The sequence below is a fragment of the Triturus cristatus genome, chromosome 2_1 (genome assembly GCF_964204655.1).
Source record: "Triturus cristatus chromosome 2_1, aTriCri1.1, whole genome shotgun sequence".
NCBI lineage: Eukaryota > Metazoa > Chordata > Amphibia > Caudata > Salamandridae > Triturus > Triturus cristatus.
In genome coordinates this window covers 383,158,609-383,182,764 of record NC_140581.1, presented here as the reverse complement: position 1 = coordinate 383,182,764, position 24,156 = coordinate 383,158,609, and the positions used below count along the sequence as shown (strand labels likewise).

Below are 24,156 nucleotides of genomic sequence, written 5' to 3'. Positions count from 1 at the left end.
TACCCGTGCTCAGTTTGGAATAATACATTGGCATTTTAATTTTTTTTTTATTCTAATCATCTCAGCACTGCTGGTAAAGCAACATATTTTTATAAAATTTTGGGTATCTTTGTCCACGCTGGACTCAGCCTTGTTTGACTGTGATTTTCAAACAACTTACTTCCCTTGCACCAATCATACACGCGCAGTACCCATTGTTTCGAATATTACGCGCAATAATCCGTTTGCATCCATTAACACATAAAAAAACAAGACTTTTTGCTTCGTACTTTACCAGCTGACAGTCCCGTAAAAATGAAACCATCTCACATTGTTTCTCTCCCTTGCTTCTCAGACGTTCACCCATGTGCAACCAACCATCCATCAACAAAGCCACCATTCCGGGTAAGAAAGTTATCATTGTTTTAAAATATTACAACTAAAACGTGGGTGTCAGTGAAGTATAAAGGTACCAACATAAAGAAGTACCGTAAACTACACTGCTCGGGCGCCAAGCCCTTGTAGATGCTTGGTGTCGCCTTTTAAATCCAGGATGCTCTGTGTTTTCCTGATGAAAAGAACATGATTTGGAGAACCAAGCAGTGTATTGCTGTGTGTTGTAGTTTTTTATATATAGTGCTTCATACCAAGTTACACGATGCCTTAGCGCTTTCTCAGACAAGTAGCACGGTACATTATGAGGGGGGGGAGGGGGGGGGGCTTGGTTGTAAGAATATTGCATTGGTTATGCCTGGTCTATGTGGATAGGTTGTATGAAATTTTCACGCGTTACTATATTTTCAAATTTTTACAACGCAGACTTTAAAACGCATACCACTACCACGCATTTAATCTACCACTCTTACAATTACATACAAATCCAGTCACCTACTGTTCAAAATGTATACAATAAATCTTAAAACAATATTGTGAACGAAATATATATATTTAAAAAAAATTACATTTATGTCGATTACAGGTTTACTTTTTGGGGTGAGGCCCCAACCCTCCTTTTTTATTTACCCTTAAAATATATATAAACTAAATACCGCATAGTCACCAAGACAAACATAAATATATGCTTTGTAAAGACTTGCGTGGTAAAAGTGATTCCGATGTAAAAAATGTGTTGTGCTTGCATTTCGTGGTAAAACCTTTGTGGTAAGGCTGTTCCCCATGTGGATAGTGTTTTAGTGTTAAAGCGAGAGTGAGTTGCTGTTGCCTTGGGACGCAGCGCATACTGTGATGGGGTGGAAATGTGAGTGGCAGACACACGGTTTATATTTGTAATCCATCAGTAGCGGCTCCTGGAGGGAGTGCTGCGGCGCGGTAAGGCGGTGCGGGGGAGGGGCAGGCTAGGGGGTAGTAAACTCCGGCATACGGCCAAAACGAGGTAAGTACATAAATAAATAAAAAAATTACATTGCGCACGCTGCATCGCCATTTGGCGTTGAAGCGCATGCAATTTAATTTGTTTTATTTATTTATTTATGTACTTACCTCCGTTCGGGCGTAGGCCGGAGTTTCCTACCCCCCACCCTGTCCTGCCCCGCCCCGCCCCACCGCAACACTCCCACAAGGAGCCGCTACTGTAATCGATTGACTGTTCTAGTTTAGTTTCCAGGCCCTGTGTAATTGGTAAGGGTGTGTGGAATGGATCAGTACTGATGATCCTGGGTAGGCAGATTCAGGGGGATCATGATGGTGGTTTGCTTATGACATCACGGGATCCATTGGGATCAGCCAATTGTTTACCTCGCTCCTGAGTTGACGGTGTTCTCGAATGTTTTGTGTCTTGGCTGGTAAAGGAGTTCCACAGTTTTACTGTCCAGACAAGAAGGATTCACCGATGGGCTTTAGGAGGGAACTGTCAGCCAAGATGCTCGTGCTGAGCAGAGGTCCTTGTTCTGGGAATATTGCTGGAGTTTTAAGTGTAAACGCAGAGCTCATGTTGGCAACCACTGGAGTGCTTGAAACACCAGTGTCTTGGTGTACTTCCACTGGTGAAGATGAGATAGTAATCTTGCTGCTCTGGATCCTGTGTAGTGTAGAGTTAGGAAGCAAGGAGTGTAAGGCACAGGCTGTCTTTATAACCAGCCCGTGGTATGGTGAGGGTGAGAGTGCCCCATGGCTTCTGTTGCAATAAGGGAGGATGCGCCTCATCTTTCACATTTAATTATCAAACCTTATTAAATGCAGTTTTTTACATTTTTGATTAAAATGATTCACTGAAACTGGTCTTCAGGTTGTAACAAGAAAGCCATCTGTGTAGTGTTCTTTGTGCATGGATGCTTGTGAAGGACATGACCATGTCTTTGTGGGGTGAATAGTTGTCCACTACTTGGCCAGAGCAGACTGTTCTACACACTCTCCTCAATAAACAATCATGTAGCTCCTGTGCAGGTATCCTACAGCTCTCGTTTTAGTCTGTTTACTCTTTGTGGGGGTTACATTGCTGCTTTAAGTGGTTCTACAGACTGTAAATCTGAGATTTCGTACACGTGACATCAATATTTTGAATCAAATGCGTCGAGTAAATGATTTAGCTTTAATGATGGGGATTGTGAGCGCCTTCTAGTGGCTACCAAAGGAAGTGAAAGGCAACAGCTCAATGAGTTAAACCTTAAAGAAAACTTCTATAGTCAGGTAGACAGCAAATAAAAACAAGCACTGGTAACATGGCTGTAGTAATAGTGAAGGATAAGGGGTAATTTGCCCTCCAAATTTTGGAGTCCGGGGGGAGACAGAGGGCAATACTGCCCCCTGGATTCTAAGATGGAAACTGAAGCTTAAACAGTGGCATACTGAACGTGTCTCCTTGAGGCGCTGTAACCTCAGAAGAATACTCTGTGAGGGCGCCATGCCTCATTGTTTTGTTCATTGTGTAAAGAGGTGTTGAGCCTCCCCGAAAATTGTTGTTTGTCAAGGCAGGCGAGCCAACCGACAGGCATTTTCTGTCACTGTGTTTGATCTTCAGTGTCTGTAGAAACATTTCAAACAGAAAAGCAAAACTTTTTAGCTTTATGACTATGCACATGTATACGTGAATAGCATCAGATTGATTGAAGGTGCAATACGTGTATTTATTGAAATTCATATAAACACAACACAGCACACTGACCTTTAGTCTTAAACGGAAGAGAAAAGGATGCAACCATACAGTGTCTGAGATGCACAATAGGCAATCCTGGACTAGAATCCCAGATTCCTCCCTTGACCAATTGTGTAATCTACAGCCCATCGCTTTACTTCACTATGTCTTAGTTTCCATATCGATCTAGTTTGAGGGCACTTCGAAGCAATTCAGCACTCCACAAAACATCACTTATGGGGTATTCTTGAATTAAAAAAAAATATTACTTTCAGTAAATGTCACTCAATACAGTGATATAATCATATGTACTTAAGTCAGACAATGGGAAATTCTTTAGCATATTTTTTAATGACATCTGTTGCCTTATTTACATTTTGGATGGATTAGCACGAACTTTGACTCTGCCCCCGCCTCCCGCCCCCCGCCCAAAGAAATGTTGTGCCTCCTATGCCTTTGACTGGCAAAGCCAATTAGCGTCGCCTTTGGGACCTATTGGCTTTGCCAATGCTTTTTAATGATGCTGAACAGCATTAGTAAAATGCAATGCTTATTTTCATTGTTCTTTTTTAAAAAACAAGGTGCGATGATGTGGTGGCTTTTGGCGGTCTCGTAATTTTGTATGCACTAGCTCATCATGTATGCGACCCCCTACAGAATGATGCAGGCGCCATTTTCTTTTATTTCCCATTGAATGATCTAAGATGGCGGGTGCCACTTACATAAGACGATGAAAGAAAAAGAGAAATTGTAAGTGTGTGAAAGTGTTTTTTGAAGGCCCTGTAGCAATTTACTGCCTGACACCCTTCCCAAAAATATATTTATCTATAAACACATATTTAGAAAAAGAATGGTGGAGGTGCACAGGACTGGAGGAGTCGGTTGGGGAGCAGGTTGGCGGAAAGCAGTGGGGCGATAGAGAGGCCAAGCGGTCTGCATTTTACAGGTCTGTCTTGGAATCATAGCTCCTGTGCCACTGCCTGTGGACGTTCATAGTCCCTATCTTTTTTAACGCACTCAAATGACAAACAACTTTCAGTGTTTCAGCCCTTTATGAGCTGGTACCTATCAGTGGCTTGGAGGGCGGAGCAATCGCACTGGAGGGGTCCTGCCCGTGCGCTTCAGGGTCAGGGGCAGGTTTGGAGATGCAGATCCAGCCACCAGCCTATAAACAACCCTGAATGTGTGAATGAAAACCATTCTGGGCACCTGTCATGGTACTATAGCCTGGGTGTGTATTTCTTCTATTAAGTAGGTTTCAAATTTCTCATATATTGTTAGATCAAGGGACAGAGGCATAGGGTAGCATTTGCTAGGATCAAACTCTCTGGTAAAATAGTGGCCTGCACCATTCCTGATTCCTCTAGAGACTATATATTTATCATTTCGGCAAAGTTATGATGCAATTGGAAATTTCTCCACTTCCCCGGGTAATATCCATTCCGTTTTTAAACGTCACGTTTACTGTAAGCCCTGATTCTAAATACTCCCAACATTTTCCCCAAAAAGGCGCAATTACAAAAAGTGATTGCAACCAATTTGGGCAAATGGGAGGCTGGCATTAAAATCCGTGCCCCCTGATTCCACGCTTCCAGCTAATCCAATAGACCTCCAGTGGGGTGACCGTGATCCTGAAGGCAATGCCAAGGGGCTGCCCTCCCCAGGGAAGTGTCCGTGTGCTGAGGGCCTGCCAAGAGCAAGAATAGCAGCATATTCTGGTGTACTGGTAAAGACGAGATTATGTGTCAGGTGCCCTAATTCCATGCCTAAAATGTACCCACATGACCAGGTTCTATGGCAGTACGTGGCTACGGAGCAGTACACATGGCAAATTCTGCTATTTACCATTGTGGTTCAAAGTTTAAGATTATTTCATTCCATTTGGATACCAGAGCTGTTTGCTTTCGAACTTGTCTCTCAAAAGTTACGCTAGTGAGCAGCCATGGCTTACTCCAGAAGTTGGCATAGGGATTACAGCTTACATTTAGAATGAATAGTAACAATAGAGAGTTGCCCATTCTATGAGGAGTGATCAGTGAAGCAGAGGGAAGAAAACACACAAGGGACGTAATTTTGAGTAATTTTCCTAAATTCGGCATAATTACGTGAGAGCAAATTAAGCACATTTTGCACACCCCTAGTCTCTATGCAGACCTAGGGAACTAGCAAAACATGCAACTGTTATCCTTGCCCCATTCCACTTTGTTGTAGTTTTATTAAATTAATACAGTTCTTAAGTGCTCGTATTTGCTTGTATCTTTTTAGGGCTGTAGCTTTGCTTTAAGTAGAATTCAGGGTTTAAACCCACCTGCATGAAAGTGAGACACCCCTTTGAAGAAACGTTTCCACTTTTTTGTATACTTCATTGAGACGTCCTAAGTGCGACAGGTCAGTGCTCACTGTGCCTGTGGATCCAAGCTCTACCTGACTGAAGAGCCCCAACCTGGGTGAAACCATGCTGTCTATGTGCTGGCTCAGGGAGGACCTGGTCTGGCCATTCAGGCTGGATTTTCCCTGTTGGCACAAGATCCAGTTTGCCTATGGCTGCGTCCTGCTTGAGGTGGCACGGTGTACACAATAACAATGGACTGGGATGCATAATTATACTGCACTCAATGCAACATACACTCCAAATAATACCACTCACTGCCACATAATTACATACCACATAATTACACTCTACTAAATGCAACATACACCCCACATAATACCACTCAATAACACATAATTACATACCACATAATTACACTCAACTCAATACAACATTAATACAATCCACACAATATTACTCAGTGCCACGTAATAACACACCACAAATGTATAACTACACTCAAGACAATATATTTACACTACACATAAAAACACTCAGTACCACAAAATTACACACCACATAATTACACTATACTCAATGCAACATCGATACACTCCACATAATACCACTAAGTACCACATATAACACTTTTCATTACAACTTTTCTACATAAAACACATCAGCCACAATACTCTACAACATAGCCAAAACTTCAAAATAAACACATAAGGTCTCAAAAGCGAGAACAATGCTTGTTCCTCTTTCTGTGTGTGCTGCATTTTGCAACACTCATAGAAAGTGGAAAGCGCCTCCCAGGATTGATTTTATGCATGAAGGTGTTCTTTCCTGCACAAAAACAATCCTGCATGCAAAGCAGCCACCCTTGCACCATGGCGCATGGGTGCCTGTGTTGGCGCTAGGCAGCCCATTGTGCGCCAGAGCAGGGGAAAGGACAGGAATGCGCTGTATTGCCTTAAATAGTGCACATTCCTGCCCATTCCAAATGACGCAGCAAAGCAAGGTGACTTGCTGCGCTGCGCCACTTTTTCATAAATATGTCCATGAATGTTTACAGCTCAGCAACTGGCAGTTTTAAGGGAACACAGGGCCATATTTATTTAAAAGTGGTGCAGCGCAGTAAGTAACCTTGGGAAAGGGCAGGAAGGCGCCGTATTTAAGACAATATGCCGCATTCGTTTCCCTTCTCTTGCACTGGCGCAAAACACAATGGGCTGCCTAGAGCCAACGCAGGCACATTTGCACCATGGTGCAAGGGTGCCTGCATTGCATGTAGGATTGTTTTTGTGTAGGAAGGGGCACCTTTCTGCACAAAAACAACCCTGAGTGGCCTTGTCCTCTATGTGTGCTGCAGAATGCAACACACATAAACAGAGGAATAAATGAGGAGAAATAAACATATTTCTCCTCGTAACTCCTCTCCTGGGCAGGCGTATCTTTTTGGTGCCAAAATCCATGGAAGTTGTGTGGTAACACCCATGCAACACCCATGGAAACACCTCTCTGGTGCAGAGTAATGCAAAGCAGTGATTTGCACCGCATTACATTACATGAGATGTGTGAAGCCATGCAGGGCCACACAAGGTTGCCTTGCGTGGCTTCATAAATCGAATTTTTCTTTTGCATCGTTCTGGCACCACGGTGCAAAGCAAGAGCGACGCAAAGGGGTTAATAAATATGCCACACAGTTTGTAGAGCTGGTATTTGTGTGAGCAATTACTGCTGGCCCTTTCTCTTTCTGTGGCCTTTTGCTGTACCCTGCACTGTGCTGCATATGTGGGCCCCGACCTTAAGAGAAAATACCTTTTCACTCTCTTTGCAGTATCTCTGGTAAAGAATGGGGTAACAAACAGGCTTTGTTCCAATTTATATAACATTGATAGTTGTTTTAGTAAGTCAATATAGTGCAAACAGATTTTGCAATATGTTTGCTGTTGACTTTATACAAAATTGTACAAACTTATTTAGGGCCTGATTGAGAATCTGAAAGATGGGTACCGATTAGCGTAACACAAAATGTTGGGGCCTCCTAAAGAATGGCAAGAGGGTCCCCTGAGACTTGTATATCAGGCATTCATAGACCTTGGGCTGAATGGGGGCCCCATGATGGGTTGCCCCCTCCCCCCACTCTGCAGAAGGGACCTCTGATACGCCCCTGCCGGTGCTCTATCACACCCACCTTATTACAAGTGCCGTCGGATATAATGCGTTTGTAAAAACGTTGTGACAGAGTCCCCATCCACCAAACTCTAAATCAGCCCCTTGGTATCCAACGTAATTCCCATATTTTTCATTTGAAGATTGGAGCAAAATGTTCTTTAAGTTAACCTCAAAACAGTCCAGTCACTTTACTCCAGGTTTCGCTCTTGTGCACATTTTCTAGTCATGTCGCAAAGGCAGATAGAGGAATGTGTCTCATTCTCTATCGCGCAAGCATAAAATAATGCAACACCTTTTTGCTCTATGTTTAACCTAGTACAAATGTTTTTACTTGCCAACAGCACTCAACATAAAGCAAAGAACAAAAAGAGTTCAAAAAAGCATTTACTCTATTTTTTGCACTGGTGCAGTAATTTACATACTATAATAAGAGCATGTATGTGTAAGAACCGCTCATATATGACCCAAAGAGACTGATGTGGTTTGTTAGATGTGAACGTGTTATTGTTAACACTAGTAAACTCTTCAGCTAACGAACGCTACGCGTTGAATTATAACATTGTGAACAATTAATGACGAGGTTAGTATATTCCACAAGTGAATGATTCGACCCAGTAGAGCTCTGCAGACATCTTCTTTAGCCAGCAGGAAGGCCTTGTAAGGTTTTTGGTTTGTGACGTCTGCAAGAAGAGTTTGAGAAGTGAAATTGAGTTCTCGCAAAGCGCCACTGCGACATCACTACAGAGTCAATCAGCGAGATAGGCATCCCTTTATTCAGGAAAGAAGGGCTTTAAGCTTGTTAATGGCATGCTGTTGCGCGTGGGACTGCGGACATGAACGAGCTGTGTCATTAGGAAAGTGCAGGGATGCGTTGTATTTACAACATGACGTATCCCTGTGCTTCGTCTGCGCTGGTGCACCGTCGCCTGCCTAGTGCCAACACAGGCCCCCTTACACGATGTTGCAAGAGTGCCTGCACTGCAGTGATGATTATTGTGGTATTGGACGGGCACCTTCCTGCACAAAAGCAATCATTGATGGCATTTTCCCCCTTCTATGGATGCAGCACATCATAGAAAGAGGAAAAAAACGATGAGAAATAAAGGTATCTCTCCTCGTGGCGCCACTTTTACTCCATCCCTAGGATCTGATGCATTCCCAGCTTTGCGAAACCTTGTAAATCTGGGAATGTGTCAGATTCCATGGGTGTTGAGTGGTAACACCCATGGAACGCCCCCTTCACACAGAGTAATGCATGAAAGGGGGCCAAATGTATCAGCCCATGAAAAGCTATGCAGGGTGCTTTGCGTAGCCTTATAAATATGACCAAGCCCATTTCGCTGCTGATGTGTGAAAAAAAGTGATGCTCCGGTGTCGCAAGGGGCTTGTAGATATGCCCCCCTGTCTCTTACTGGGAAGCAATTTACGTAGGGGCCAGTGCCCAGCTTTGTAAGATATGCTCATCACGTGACCAGCAGTGTGTTTGGACATGATATCTTTCACATCGTACTCGGTAGAGCATGAAGGTGGCCTTGTATGGCCACCCCTAATCCTCCTTCCCAAATCACCAACTGTAGGGCAATCCAAGTGTCAGGAAATCTAGGGCACAATCCTCAAGCGAGTTTCACTCTGCCATCTTGGACTCCTTCAGCATCTCTCATCTGCTGAATATAGAAGGTGTCTCCCACCAGAATATGACTCATTACATCGCATAATAATACAACGCGGGTATTGCTACGCGATGTCAATGACAACGACATACCATTACATCGCAAACTTTTACCACGACTATAACTTTACAAAGCAAAGGCATGCGTGGTAAAGGTATACTCATGGTAAAAGTTTGAAAGGTAAGTGACTCTACCCTGCACGACCTTCCCCGACCCCCAGTCCTCTCAATACAATAACACTACACTACCATGCACAACCCCCGACACTACCCTAAACCCTAGAACACTACCCTACACTAAACAAACACCACAACACTACCCTAAACACTAATTTAGAACCCCTGCACGACACCCCCAACCCCCAGTGCTCTCCCTACATTTACATTACCCTGCATGACCCCCCAACACTACCCTACACTACACAAAAAACACAATATTACCCTAAACCCTAAAACACTACCCCAGCACGACCCTCCCCTGCCCCCAGTCCGATCCTTACACTGTTACATTACCCTGCACGACCCCCAACACTACACTAAACCCTAAAACACTACCCTACACAAACACCACAACACTACCCTAAACCCTAAAACACTACCCCCAGCACGACCGTCCCCTTACCCCCAGTCCTGTCCCTTCACTCAAACACTACCCTGCATGATCCCCCGACACTACACTAAACCCTAAAATACTACCCTACACTACACAAACACTACCCTAAACCCTAAAACACTACCCCCAGCATGACCCTCCCCCACCCCCAGTCCGCTCCCTACACTGAAACACTACACCCAGCACGACCCTCTCCCTACCTACACTACACAAACACCACCCTAAAACACTACCCCAGCACGACCCTCCCCCAGTCCGCTCCCTACACTGAAACACTACACCCAGCACATCCCTCCCCCTACCCCCAATCCCCCTTACCTCTCTCTCCTCGTGGTTGCTCTCTCCTGGTTCCAGCGTCGTCTGAGGTGTAGTGCACGTCACAACCTCGTTGTGGGTAAACGGAAGAGCCTCAGTTTCCTCACAACGATGTTGATAGCCATTACATCGCATGCGTTGTAAAAGCGCTTGCAATGTAATGATATGCGTAGTAATAGTACGTGTTGTTACGTTGCATGCGTTGTAACGCATGTGATGTAATGACTTGCGGTGAAACAGCTGCGTTGTAATGGCTGTTCACCCTCCCACCAGCATTCAGAGAGTAGTATTTCTTTTGAGATCCTCCTTCCCCTTTCCTGTTTTCCTAGCTGGTTCTCACTAATTTCACCTCCTGCTATTGTGGCCCTTAAGACTCCCTGGGCATCGTCCTGGGCAGTAAACTTGACCACGCCCAGTACATTAAAGGTGCTGTTTAAGATGCACAATTGAAAGTCTCCTGACCAAGAAGAACCCAAGACTACATCTCAGATAGTGATCTATGATTGATGTTCTGGTACTTACTCTGTACAGAGTGGACAAAGGAAATGCCCTCAGCCAAGGTCTCCCAAAGGTCAGACTTCCTCCTTTAAAGTACAGGTCACGTGCATCTGTGTAGCATCTTGGTTATTATTCTGTTCTTGTCATCTACTGCTCCACCAGTGGAATCCTCTAGAGAATGATGTAACATAGAATGTTAGTGTATGAAATGCACAGTTGGAGAAGGGCTGAGCGCCTTGCTGGCTGCTCCTGGTGGGACTGAATACTACTGTATTGCTGATCTTATAACCAACTGAATAAATCTTCTTAAAACATCACAACTGGCCTGGACCTGATTACTACAATCTGCAAGACAGATCTCAGGCATGTGCGGGTGCAGCCTCATCCCTCTGGTTCTCTCACGTCACTGTCTCCCTCGCGGACCAATATATTTTGAAAATGGCCTGCATGATATACAAAGCATTAAACCTCAGTGCCCCATTTGCTACTTGCAAGTAAGAATATTCCATCCAGTGGCTCGCATATAGGCACTAGAAGTAGGGTATCGGGGTGCTGAAGCACGTCCAAAGTACCCATGCCTGGGGTGAGAAGTTGAACTAGCAATATGGAGGCCTTCAAAGGTTACTTTGATCTGGTCACATTGGATGTGCTTCAAAGACCGAGGTCAAATGTCAGGCAATGTCTTCTGGCAAATAGCTGCTTATCGTTTTAACATGGAGATGGGTGTTTATTTTTTCTACCAGCAAAGTGAGAGGATCATGAAAAGTAAATTATGTGACAATATTGCTGAAGTACAGGGAGCGTGAAAGGAAAGGCTGTAGGATTTTTTTTTCTGCCACACAAAATTTAAATACCTGGTAAATGTAATGTACAAATATTTCAGAAAATATCAGCAGCTAGGAAAGCCCGAACGAAGCACCTTTTTAGTAATTCTGAAGTGTGATGGAAACGACGATTTCAATAGGATCAACACAAATCATGACTTGTTTACGTGATAATATGCAAATGCTAAATATTTGCTGAAACCCAATAGCCACACATTGTTTGTGCAGTACATAGTTTTAGATCACTACAACAGTGTGTCTGAACACATTTAGGGGTCATTACAAAGGACAATGTGCTCTCTGTACATGACAGTGTGATACCACACCATGCTTTAGTAATATATTTTCGACAGCGTGCTACAAAATGCACCACCAGCTGCATAGTAAACCTTATGACGTTCCTGCTGAATACATTTACTACACTTGTACTTTGTCTGATGCGTGGATTTTTCACAATCCCTATGACTTGAATCATGTAAGTTTTATGGCAGGACCCCTACTCTGAAACTTGTTCCAGCACCACTGAGCTCGCATGATTCCCACTTTCAAGACGGTCTTCATGTTGAAACCTCACATTTCAAGCCATCACAAGCCCGCAGTCAGTCCTTCCCAATATGTGCACTCAAATATAGCACCCTCTCCCAACCTAACGTTGACTGACACATTCTCTAGAAACGTTCATACACGGCATCAAGTACTTTTCAATTAAAAGCTTATTAACATGAAGAGAGGGACTCCCTACTTGCAATCCTTCTCCCAGTGGAGGCTACAACGATAAAAATATAGTGCAGCGCTATGTCGCCAAACTCAACATATACTGCTGCCCCGGGTGCACACCTCTCTCCTCGATCAGTGTCCATGAGCAAGAAAGGGAAGAAATTCCTTCCTCCTCAGTAGACACCAATACGACCAATCCTGGATCTGCTCTCTTGCAGAGAGCAGCTCCATAATTGGTGTGAGTAAGCTAACCCAGCGATCATTTTGAGTCTTGGGCCTAGGCCAGCAACCCCCTGGCTGTTTCACAGCCGGTGGATTGCTGGGTGTACAGTGCGCATGTCGGGCTGGCTGTATCATTATAGCACCAACCTGACATGCGCACTGTACGGGCATCTTTAATCCTGCAATTGCATGATTCAGCCCCGCCACCTGCCCTCCCAATGCAGCGTTTAATTAAAATGGCATTTACATGCTCTTTTACTTATTTGTCTGTGCCTTCTGCGCTCACAACAGGGGGGCGATGATCGTCCACTCAAACTGAGGCGCCACCACTGCCTACTGCAGATATTTTGTACCTGCAGAGTATTTTGAACCAGTGCAGCTTTAGGCCTTGACATTGGTTTGTGTCATGGGCACTCTGGCTACTGTTGTGATTCCAGTCACAGTTGTCTGTACCTCGCAAGCAGAACCCTCTTAAAAACAAGCATCCTCATCTATAAGGTTCCAACAAAACAGTCTACCGCATAAAAGGACCTTGTGCTACATCAATCAATCAATCAGTGACACTTGTAAAGCGCGCTACATACCCGTAGGGTCTCAAGGCGCTGGGGGGGGGGGGGAGGGGGGGTGCCGCTACTGCTCGAACAGCCAGGTCTTCAGCTTCTTCCTGAAGGAGAGGTGGTCTTGGGTCAGGCGCAGGTCGGTAGGGAGGGAGTTCCAGGTCTTGGCGGCCAGGTAGGAGAAGGACCTTCCTCCTGTAGTCGCTCTTCGGATGCGGGGGACGGCGGCGAGGGCGTGGTTGGCTGATCGGAGGTGGCGTTTGGGAGCGTGGAAGTTGACTCGGCTGTTGAGGTAGCTCGGGCCTTGGTCGTGTAGGGCTTTGTGTGCGTGGGTGAGGAGGCGGAAGGTGATTCTTTTGTTGACGGGGAGCCAGTGAAGGTCTCTCAGATGTCCGGAGATGTGGCTGGTTCGTGGGATGTCGAGGATGAGTCTGGCTGAGGCGTTCTGGATCCGCTGGAGTCTCTTCTGGAGCTTGGCGGTGGTACCGGCGTAGAGGGCGTTGCCGTAGTCCAGTCGGCTGGTGACGAGGGCCTGGGTGACGGTCTTCCTGGTCTCGGTGGGGATCCACCAGAAGATCTTCCGTAGCATGCGTAGGATGTTGAAGCACGCCGAGGAGACGTTGTTGACTTGCCTGGTCATGGAGAGGGAGGAGTCCAGGAGGAAGCCCAGGTTGCGTGCATGGTCTGTCGGTTTGGGTGCGGTGCCCAGGGCGGGAGGCCACCAGGAGTCGTCCCAGGCGGAGGGTGAGGAGCCCAGGATGAGGACCTCCGTCTTGTCCGAGTTCAGTTTCAGGCGGCTGGTCGTCATCCACTCGGCTACCTCTTTCATCCCTTCGTGCAGGTTGGATCTGGCGGCGGCGGGGTCGTTGGTCAGGGAGAGGATCAGTTGGGTGTCGTCGGCGTAGGAGATTATGCTGAGGTTGTGTTTGCGTACGATGGCCGCGAGGGGGCTCATGTAGACGTTGAAGAGGGTGGGGCTCAGAGATGATCCTTGAGGGACGCCGCAGGTGACTTCGGAGGCCTCTGACTTGTACGGTGGTAGGCGGACTCTCTGTGTTCTTCCGTCGAGGAAGGAGATGATCCAGTCCAGCGCCTTGTCCTGGATTCCGATGTTGCTGAGGCGCCGTACTAGGGTGCGGTGGCAGACCGTGTCGAATGCCGCAGAGAGGTCTAGGAGGATGAGGGCCGCTGTTTCTCCATTGTCCATCAGGGCTCGGATGTCATCGGTGGCGGCGATGAGGGCGGTCTCGGTGCTGTGATTGGCTCGGAAGCCGGACTGTGAGGGGTCGAGGGATCCGTTTGTCTCGAGGAAGGCGGCCATCTGCTTGTTGACGGTCTTCTCGATGACTTTGGCTGGAAACGGGAGGAGCGAGATGGGGCGGTAATTCTTGAGGTCGGTGGGGTCCGCTGTAGGTTTCTTTAGTAGGGCGCTGAGTTCGGCGTGCTTCCAGCTCTCAGGGAAGATGGTGGTGTCGAAGGAAGTGTTGATGATGTCTCGCAGGTGGGGTGCGATGACGGCGTCGGCCTTGTTGAAGACGTGGTGAGGGCAGGGGTCGGTCGGTGATCCGGAGTGGATGGAGTTCATCGTGCGGATGGTGTCTTCGGTGCTGATCGGGGTCCAGGCGTGGAGGGTGGTGGTGGGGGGTGGTTGTTCGGTCATGGTGTGCGTTGGTTGGTTGTTGAAGCTGTTATGTATGTCCGCGATCTTGTTGTGGAAGTATGAAGCGAGGGAGTTGCAGAGGTCTTGCGATGGGGTGATGTCGTTGTTTCCTGCGCTGGGGTTGGAAAGCTCTTTCACGATGTTGAAGAGTTCCTTGCAGTTGTGTGCGTTGTTGTCCAACCGGTCTTTAAATGCTGTTTTCTTGGCGGCGCGGATCAGCTGGTGGTGTTTCCGGGTGGCAAGTTTGAAGGAGGTCCTGTTGTCTGGTGTCGGTTCCCTTCTCCAGACTTTCTCGAGGGCTCGGCAGTTCTTCTTGGAGCTCTTGAGTTCGTCGGTGAACCATGGGGCCTTCTTGCTGCCGGGTCTGCTAGGCGGGGTCCTCAGTAGGGCGAGTTCGTCCGCGCAGTTGCTGATCCACTTCGTGAGGTTGTCGGCGGCTTGGCTGGGGTTCGCTGAGCTGGCAGGAGGGTGCTGGTTCAGGGAGGTGGCGAGCTGGTCTGCTGTGATCTTGTTCCAGCTTCTGCGGGCTGCCTGTTGCTGGTGTTGGTGGGTCGTCGTTCTCTTGAAGGTGAAGTGGACGCAGCTGTGGTCCGTCCATTGAAGCTCTGTGGCGTGGCTGAAGTCTATGTCTGTGCTGGATGAGAAGACTGCGTCGAGTGAGTGTCCGGCGAGGTGGGTGGGGGTGGACACCAGTTGCTTGAGTCCCAGGTTGGCGAGGTTGTCGAGCAGGGTGCTGGTGTTGCGGTCGTTGTTGTTCTCCAGATGGAAGTTGAGGTCTCCCAGGAGGATGTAGTCGGCGGAGGGGAGGGCATGCGGGCTGACGAAGTCGGCGATGTCCTCGCTGAATTGTGTGCGTGGTCCAGGGGGTCGGTAGATCAGGGTGCCTCTGAGGGTGGTGTTCGGGTTGGTGTGGATCTGGAAATGCAGGTGTTCGGCGCTGGTCAGGGTGTTGTCGGTGCTGGTCGTGAGACGGATGGTGTTCCTGTGGATGATGGCGATGCCTCCTCCCATCTGGTTGGCGTTTCGGTCCCTCCGGACGACCTTGTAGCCCTCTGGGATAGCGATGGCGATGTCGGGAGCTGAAGAGGCGTTCATCCAGGTCTCCGTGAGGAAGGCGACGTCAGGGGCTGTGGCGTCTAGAAGGTTCCAGAGTTCGATGGCGTGTCTGTGGACGGAGCGGGTGTTGAGCAGGATGCACTTGAGGTGGGTGCTGCTGGTATTCGACTTGGTGGGTGCTGGTGCGAGGCTGGTCCGGATGCAGGTGAACTTGCTGGCGTGGCAGCTGAAAGGTCCGTGGGTACGTCGTGGAGTGGCTTGATGGCATTCTGGGAGTCGGCCGGTGTTGAGTGCGGTGAGGGTGGCGGCGGAGTACGTCAGGCGGGTCGGTCGGGATCTTCGTTGGCCAGGGGTCCTGGCGCTGGGCGCGGTCCGGTCGCGGACGGGCGCAGACGGGCTTACCTTTGGCGCGCCTTCGGCGCACAATCGGCGCGCCCGCTGCGCGTGACCGCTGCGCGTTCGCACGGTCGCCATATAAGGCGAAGTGCGCGGGTGGGCGGGGCAGCTGGGAGGCGGGAGCGGGGAGGGAACAGAAAGGAAAAAGGGGCGTGGTCAGCGGTGGTGGCGGGAAGCGGGGAGCGGGGAGGGAAGGCGGAGGGCGGCGAGGTAGGCGGGCAGACAGGCAGGAGAACGCAAAGGGCTGAAACTGACTAGAAAAAATACAGGCACAAAAGTCAGACAAAAGCTGCTAACACGGGAGGAAAATGCAGTTCAAACAAGCACAAATGCTAGACAAAACAAGCACAAAAGTCAGACAAAAGCTGCTAACACGGGAGGAAAATGCAGAAACTGACTAGAAAAAATACAGGCACAAAAGTCAGACAAAAGCTGCTAACACGGGAGGAAAATGCAGTTCAAACAAGCACAAATGCTAGACAAAACAAGCACAAAAGTCAGACAAAAGCTGCTAACACGGGAGGAAAATGCAGAAACTGACTAGAAAAAATACAGGCACAAAAGTCAGACAAAAGCTGCTAACACGGGAGGAAAATGCCGTTCAAACAAGCACAAATGCTAGACAAAACAAGCAAAAACAGACGCCAGCGGCGTCAGCCGGCAGCGAGGCAGGCAGCGAGGCAGAGGGCAAGGCGAGGGGGCACACACAGTAGCTGGTGGCCGTGCGGCGCGGGGGTGTCCCACAAGTGGGTCACACTCACCTGCGTCGCACGGTCGCCATATAAGGCCAAGTGCGCGGGTGGGCGGGGCAGCTGGGAGGCGGGAGCGGGGAGGGAACAGAAAAGAAAAAGGGGCGTGGTCAGCGGTGGTGGCGGGAAGCGGGGAGCGGGGAGGGAAGGCGGAGGGCGGCGAGGTAGGCGGGCAGACAGGCAGGAGAACGCAAAGGGCTGAAACTGACTAGAAAAAATACAGGCACAAAAGTCAGACAATAGCTGCTAACACGGGAGGAAAATGCAGTTCAAACAAGCACAAATGCTAGACAAAACAAGCACAAAAGTCAGACAAAAGCTGCTAACACGGGAGGAAAATGCAGAAACTGACTAGAAAAAATACAGGCACAAAAGTCAGACAAAAGCTGCTAACACGGGAGGAAAATGCAGTTCAAACAAGCACAAATGCTAGACAGAACAAGCACAAAAGTCAGACAAAAGCTGCTAACACGGGAGGAAAATGCAGAAACTGACTAGAAAAAATACAGGCACAAAAGTCAGACAAAAGCTGCTAACACGGGAGGAAAATGCAGTTCAAACAAGCACAAATGCTAGACAAAACAAGCACAAAAGTCAGACAAAAGCTGCTAACACGGGAGGAAAATGCAGAAACTGACTAGAAAAAATACAGGCACAAAAGTCAGACAAAAGCTGCTAACACGGGAGGAAAATGCAGTTCAAACAAGCACAAATGCTAGACAAAACAAGCAAAAACAGACGCCAGCGGCGTCAGCCGGCAGCGAGGCAGGCAGCGAGGCAGAGGGCAAGGCGAGGGGGCACACACAGCAGCTGGTGGCCGTGCGGCGCGGGGGTGTCCCACAAGTGGGTCACACTCACCTGCGTCGCACGGTCGCCATATAAGGCCAAGTGCGCGGGTGGGCGGGGCAGCTGGGAGGCGGGAGCGGGGAGGGAACAGAAAGGAAAAAGGGGCGTGGTCAGCGGTGGTGGCGGGAAGCGGGGAGCGGGGAGGGAAGGCGGAGGGCGGCGAGGTAGGCGGGCAGACAGGCAGGAGAACGCAAAGGGCTGAAACTGACTAGAAAAAATACAGGCACAAAAGTCAGACAAAAGCTGCTAACACGGGAGGAAAATGCAGTTCAAACAAGCACAAATGCTAGACAAAACAAGCACAAAAGTCAGACAAAAGCTGCTAACACGGGAGGAAAATGCAGAAACTGACTAGAAAAAATACAGGCACAAAAGTCAGACAAAAGCTGCTAACACGGGAGGAAAATGCAGTTCAAACAAGCACAAATGCTAGACAAAACAAGCACAAAAGTCAGACAAAAGCTGCTAACACGGGAGGAAAATGCAGAAACTGACTAGAAAAAATACAGGCACAAAAGTCAGACAAAAGCTGCTAACACGGGAGGAAAATGCAGTTCAAACAAGCACAAATGCTAGACAAAACAAGCACAAAAGTCAGACAAAAGCTGCTAACACGGGAGGAAAATGCAGAAACTGACTAGAAAAAATACAGGCACAAAAGTCAGACAAAAGCTGCTAACACGGGAGGAAAATGCAGTTCAAACAAGCACAAATGCTAGACAAAACAAGCAAAAACAGACGCCAGCGGCGTCAGCCGGCAGCGAGGCAGGCAGCGAGGCAGAGGGCAAGGCGAGGGGGCACACACAGCAGCTGGTGGCCGTGCGGCGCGGGGGTGTCCCACAAGTGGGTCACACTCGCACGGTCGCCATATAAGGCCAAGTGCGCGGGTGGGCGGGGCAGCTGGGAGGCGGGAGCGGGGAGGGAACAGAAAGGAAAAAGGGGCGTGGTCAGCGGTGGTGGCGGGAAGCGGGGAGGGAAGGCGGAGGGCGGCGAGGTAGGCGGGCAGACAGGCAGGAGAACGCAAAGGGCTGAAACTGACTAGAAAAAATACAGGCACAAAAGTCAGACAAAAGCTGCTAACACGGGAGGAAAATGCAGTTCAAACAAGCACAAATGCTAGACAAAACAAGCACAAAAGTCAGACAAAAGCTGCTAACACGGGAGGAAAATGCAGAAACTGACTAGAAAAAATACAGGCACAAAAGTCAGACAAAAGCTGCTAACACGGGAGGAAAATGCAGTTCAAACAAGCACAAATGCTAGACAAAACAAGCACAAAAGTCAGACAAAAGCTGCTAACACGGGAGGAAAATGCAGAAACTGACTAGAAAAAATACAGGCACAAAAGTCAGACAAAAGCTGCTAACACGGGAGGAAAATGCAGTTCAAACAAGCACAAATGCTAGACAAAACAAGCAAAAACAGACGCCAGCGGCGTCAGCCGGCAGCGAGGCAGGCAGCGAGGCAGAGGGCAAGGCGAGGGGGCACACACAGCAGCTGGTGGCCGTGCGGCGCGGGGGTGTCCCACAAGTGGGTCACACTCACCTGCGTCGCACGGTCGCCATATAAGGCCAAGTGCGCGGGTGGGCGGGGCAGCTGGGAGGCGGGAGCGGGGAGGGAACAGAAAGGAAAAAGGGGCGTGGTCAGCGGTGGTGGCGGGAAGCGGGGAGCGGGGAGGGAAGGCGGAGGGCGGCGAGGTAGGCGGGCAGACAGGCAGGAGAACGCAAAGGGCTGAAACTGACTAGAAAAAATACAGGCACAAAAGTCAGACAAAAGCTGCTAACACGGGAGGAAAATGCAGTTCAAACAAGCACAAATGCTAGACAAAACAAGCAAAAACAGACGCCAGCGGCGTCAGCCGGCAGCGAGGCAGGCAGCGAGGCAGAGGGCAAGGCGAGGGGGCACACACAGCAGCTGGTGGCCGTGCGGCGCGGGGGTGTCCCACAATTTAAGCAGTGTCAAAAGCAAACACCAAAAATGCATATAAGAGAAGACACATAAACAAGCTTACTCTATCCACTGTCTCAGACTATTACGCAACCTCCCCTTGTCCATCAGACTCGTGTCAGGGCTTCCATAGTTCAGAAAAAAACAAAACGACACACCTTCTGCAGTCTTTACTTCAATCTGGTAGCTAAATACCTTCAACTTCTGAGCTGTTGTTCTCATAACCAACTATGAACATGTAGCTCTGAACTTTGACCTCTGAACTAATGGTCATCTGGCTCCCAAAGCACTTATGAGTAGTATTGTAGTACTAAATGGTACTCTAATGTACTCTAACACACCTTTGTGTATAGGCTCTTGCACTGCCTTGAATTACTCCAACTTTACTAGGCCACGCAGAGTCGTGCAGGGTGGCTTTGCCTGGTTTTAGTAAATCCGAATCAAAGGCTTGCGTCGCCGTAAATCTGGGCCTCAAGATCTAGAGGGACACATCCACTGGAGCCCTCTCAAAATATTTGTGCCATCCTATGGAGGTAGCCAGTCCTCTGCAGTCATTATTTCAAATAAGTTTGAGCCCATTTTCATGCAGATTACTGTGGGGATTAATTCCATAAATATAATGTTTATCTACAAGTAGATCGCTGCACGGACTCATGAAGAGGTGCGCCTGTGGGGCACGTGATAGTGCATGTCTAATGTATCTACTGTTCTGTTCTTTTAGTGGTCCCGCACTGCCACCCTTTTCACTGAACCAGTGTACATTATTCAGTCCATGCCTCATGTGGGACAGGTGTGCCCCAGTGCTTAATTTGAGCCAGTGGTTTCCGGTGCTTGGCACCAGCACTTAATTGTCAACACTGGCACTTGTGACAGTCTGCCACAAGGTGGTGCTGTCTGGCTAATTTAAAGATGACCACAACCACAGTCATTTATTGATTCAATATACATCAAAAATGACTATTATCAGGCGGCCAAAGCCATTCTTATAGCGTTGGGGGGGTCTGGGATAGTTTGAATTGTCACACTTGTAGGAGTGTGAAGGTTAGTAGTTGTGTTGTTACTGTTATTGGCAGCACGCAGGGGCAATTTGTGGTGCAAGCTGCAGTGGATGCCTGAGAAGAGCCCTGGCACTTATGTTTTTTTTCCTCACAGATAAAGCGCTGGACTGTGCCCTTTGCAGATTCCCTCACCACTCCACATTGTAGAGTTAGCAGTGTTTTTTCTGGGGTCAGGCAGCCTCATTATGCGGCTCCTTACAGTATCCGCTGCAGGCTTGTGGGTCAGCTCCTATTTCAAGACAGTACGGTCCGATCTCGTCCTTTCTGCGCTCTTTACCTGAGCACGTCTTATCATGTCTGTAGTGAGAACAAGGTTTGTTTAGCTTTCCTTCCAGTAGATGGCAGCAGAGTATACCAAACCATCGCGACTAGGTCGAATTAAATTTATCCGAGAAAAAGTTTCCACGGTGTAGTGTCTCTTCCAGGGGCCATATCACGATGGGCTTTATTTTGCTTTGAATTTATTTATTTATTTATATATTTATAACGTTTTATATAACAACGTTCTGTCGCTTGGCTGTCACTTTACGCACTTTGGCCCAGATTTAGTAACACTTTGCGCCGGGTTTGCGGTACTTTTGCAACACTAATCTGACGCCCAAATGATATGCTGGGGTTTAATATCCAACCAAGGGAGTAGCCAGAACATTAAATGAGCCCCCGCTTGAACCATAGCTCTAATCACACCGAGCACATGGGATAAGCAAAGCCTACCCTCCTTGGGAGAGTCTTCACCCTCTAATCATCCACCAGTATATACGTCCATCCTTTCATGCATCCACCCATCCATATGTTCACATATCCATCGATGCTTAACTTCACCCTTTTATCCTTTCACTTCTCTCCATCCAATGGAATATTCCTGATCCTTCCACTCAGTCACCCTTTAACCGACCGATCATTCTGCTCTTTCAACCATCCTTTCACCATTTTTACCCTCCCATCCTACCTTCCACCTTTTCTTCTTTATTTCCTTTTACATTTTATTCCTTTCATTCTTCCTTCTACTCCCATTATTTCTTTCCTCTTTCTATATAACCATTGTTTGACTTTCATTGTTGCTTTTGCTTTTTTACCCTTCTCTCGTGCTTACTTTTTCTATTTGCCCCTCCGTGTTGTCCCCTATTTTTGTGATGTCATCCTTGATCTTTCACACTTTCCTTTGCTGTGCATGTCTGCAACACTCCCACACCACTCTGTAATTTCTTGCTTAACACTATTATATAGGAGCACTTTGTGAGCCAGATCTGCAGATAGAGGAGGCCCAAAAACAACTAATTCATGTTTGGTGGAACCCATTTCACCAGCCCATGGCACCCACCCCTTCCCTCCTCAGCTGCTAAAATGGAGGGCTCCCCACCCCCGACTATTCAACAGAAGTATGGATTTACGCTGGGTAGTTCATGGGTGTTCCCATGCAACCACCCAGGTTAAAAAAAAATCAAATTCAAGTGAGCTGAATGTGTTGAACCTGCAGAAGCCCAACAGGAAGTGCAACACTGACTCTTGGTGGATGAAAGGTTCTACTTCACAGGTGGTTTTATCATGCAACGGTAATTCTGGGGATATGCCTGGTGGCCTTCCAACACCAGCACCCCTTATAGGACCCGGTGATCAGCAACAGCCCACTCATCACCCAATGAGCTTTCAGACATGGAGGCAGAAGAGACCTCAGAGGTGGGGCGCTCTGAGCAATCCTTCAGGAAAGATCTGAACTTTAAATTGTTCCAGCTCACCTACTACTAAACTTCTTGCAGACCAGGGCTGTGACTGGAGACTATTGGGAGAAGTTTCGCCTTTCACCTAAGGGCTGGCCATTCACACATTTCAACATGGCCTCTGGCATGACTGAAGGCGCTGTGCAGCACTCCGTTCATGAACACGTCAAGCTTCACACCCTACCGCTTGCCTTTATGGCTCTGTCACTCCTTCCTCCATAAAAAACTTAAATGTTCACATTTCGCAAATTGTTGGACATATTTTTGACCAGCCGGATGCAATGTATTTCGAGCAGTCACATACAATTTCTAGGTTTATGTGACATACCAAGAAGATTAATGTGAAAACTATTTGTCTCAGCCTCCTTCGAAGTGTCTATTTTTTCCATTTGTTCTGCAACCCCATCTAGCAGCCAATGTACCATACTAAACCTCATGTGTTATAATTTTACACCTCGGTGGGCAAAAAGAACCCTTGCTATGTGTTTTCAAACACCCAGAGACATAAGCCAATTAGATGGAGTTTTTACGGGTGGCGACCATCAAGCTACTTTTGAAATGCTAAGTTTTACTTCTCCATATGACTCCATTTGCAATTCATTTTGGTTTTAGTCTATGCATATTCTTCAATAGCGCCCACATGGCCTCTCAGTTGAAATCGAGCGCTACCACTGGAATGAGTGGTCAGATGGCTACGATGTACAATAAGCAAAAATTAAAGGTAGGCTGGTCAGTGTTGTGAAAAGCGTGGGCGTTTAACCCTTTACAACACCTCCTAAGTTTGTCTGGAGCTTAACGAGAAGAGTTGTGCAAGGGATGAGCCTTGAGAGAAGTTCTCTCCTGACAGTTTTTTCTTCACCTTGTGACTATATAACTTGCTCTGAGTGGCTGAGCTTAGGCATGTGGTCAGTACTGAGCCTGATTGATGGCCAGTGACGTGGCAATAAGGCGCGGCAGCGAGAGTTGCACTGCAATCTTCTGCACTTTCTGCAGATTGCACTGTTTTTGGTCATGAAGACAGTGCTGCAGTGGTCGATTCAAGAGAGGACCACTGCGAGGACCGGTCATTCCAGTGAAGACGTAACAACAGAATCAGCATCCCACAGAGCGGGCTCCGGGGGAAGGAGGCTGTTGAAGCCCCGGTGTTTACCGGTGGGACAAATGACGCAACAGCGAAGGGCGGGGGCGATAGTGGTGGTGGCCAAGTATTCTAGCAGTGTGCTCTGCACAGTAGACCCCAGTAGAAAAACCTCTGTCATTTAGGTGCTTAAGCACAACCGGTTACATCACTCCCATGGTTGAAAGGTGTGTAAGACAGTCCATAACAGGACAAAGGGAGGAAACATATGTGAGAATTTGGGTTGTGGACTGTATCGAGTCTTGCAAGGGAGAAATGTTAATGTTTACATGTCTGTAATTGTATAAAGTGTAAGAATGTGCATTGCTGTTTTAGGTTATTTAAAATTGCTTATTTTTATGAATTGGGAAAGGTGTATAAAACTTCTACAAGAATGTATTCCTTAGAAGTAAACAAAGGAAGGGCTTCCAGTAATCTGGAGAGGCAGCTGTTGTCAATGTACTATGTCAACCAATGTAAGTTTGAGCAGCACGTGCAATTGGAATGACATATAAACTGAAACGTGTGCACGTGCGTGCTACCGCGGACACCTGAGGCCCTTTACTGCGTACCCCTGAGGTACTTTACGTAAAGGAAGGTGCCCATTTCATAAGGCCTGTACATCCTGAGAAGAA

General features: G+C 47.8%; 1 protein-coding gene across 3 annotated transcripts in view; it reads left to right on the top strand.

The window, feature by feature from the left end:
• The window catches only part of LOC146865348 (3',5'-cyclic-AMP phosphodiesterase 4D), a 1,349,871-nt gene that overhangs the window by 1,014,493 nt on the left and 311,222 nt on the right, over nucleotides 1-24,156 (top strand). For all 3 annotated transcript variants that reach the window (XM_085631472.1, XM_085631460.1, XM_085631466.1), the window contains exon 5: nucleotides 335-384. In XM_085631472.1, the coding sequence (XP_085487598.1) occupies nucleotides 335-384 (50 nt within the window). The remainder of the gene's footprint in view (nucleotides 1-334; nucleotides 385-24,156) is intronic.